Source organism: Gavialis gangeticus, unplaced genomic scaffold (assembly GCF_001723915.1).
Source record: "Gavialis gangeticus isolate Ggan-Ray unplaced genomic scaffold, GavGan_comp1, whole genome shotgun sequence".
NCBI classification, from domain to species: Eukaryota; Metazoa; Chordata; order Crocodylia; family Gavialidae; genus Gavialis; species Gavialis gangeticus.
Genome location: NW_017729032.1, coordinates 217,070,055 through 217,070,458, shown reverse-complemented (window position 1 = coordinate 217,070,458; position 404 = coordinate 217,070,055). Strand labels below are relative to the sequence as shown.

Genomic DNA, 404 nt, shown 5'->3' with positions numbered 1-404 from the left:
CAGGCGCTTCGGAGGTAGCTACAGCCCCCCCCAACCGGAAGTAGGCAGCGGGCGGCTCTCTATGGTCCGCCGCGCACCAGAGCGACGCGTTGGCAGTCCTGTCCCTCCCGCCCTTCCATAGAGAGCGGCCAATAGCCGGAGGTCTTTAAAGGGTAGCGGCGTCGCGGCCTTCCCCCCCCTGTGTGGCGGTGCATTGTGGGATTCTGGAAGACTCTCTTCGGTGCGGGGGGGGGAGCGGCGCGGCGCGGCGCGGTGGGGCTGTCATGGCGACTAACATCGAGCAGATCTTTCGGTCCTTTGTGGTCAGCAAATTCCGGGAGATTCAGGAAGAGCAGGAGCAGCAGCAGCAGCACGGCGGGTAACCCCCGCAGCCTGCCCGGGGCCGCGCGGGCCGGGGGCCGGGC

General features: G+C 68.3%; 1 protein-coding gene across 4 annotated transcripts in view; it reads left to right on the top strand.

Annotated features, from left to right (window-relative positions):
• The first annotated feature begins 211 nt into the window (after nucleotides 1-211).
• SON (SON DNA binding protein) overlaps nucleotides 212-404 on the top strand; it is a 78,470-nt gene continuing 78,277 nt past the window's right edge. For 3 of the 4 annotated variants that reach the window (XM_019523955.1, XM_019523958.1, XM_019523957.1), the window contains exon 1: nucleotides 212-358. In XM_019523955.1, the coding sequence (XP_019379500.1) occupies nucleotides 264-358 (95 nt within the window). In that variant the 5' untranslated portion in view covers nucleotides 212-263. The remainder of the gene's footprint in view (nucleotides 359-404) is intronic. The other variant, XM_019523959.1, reaches the window with a different exon arrangement.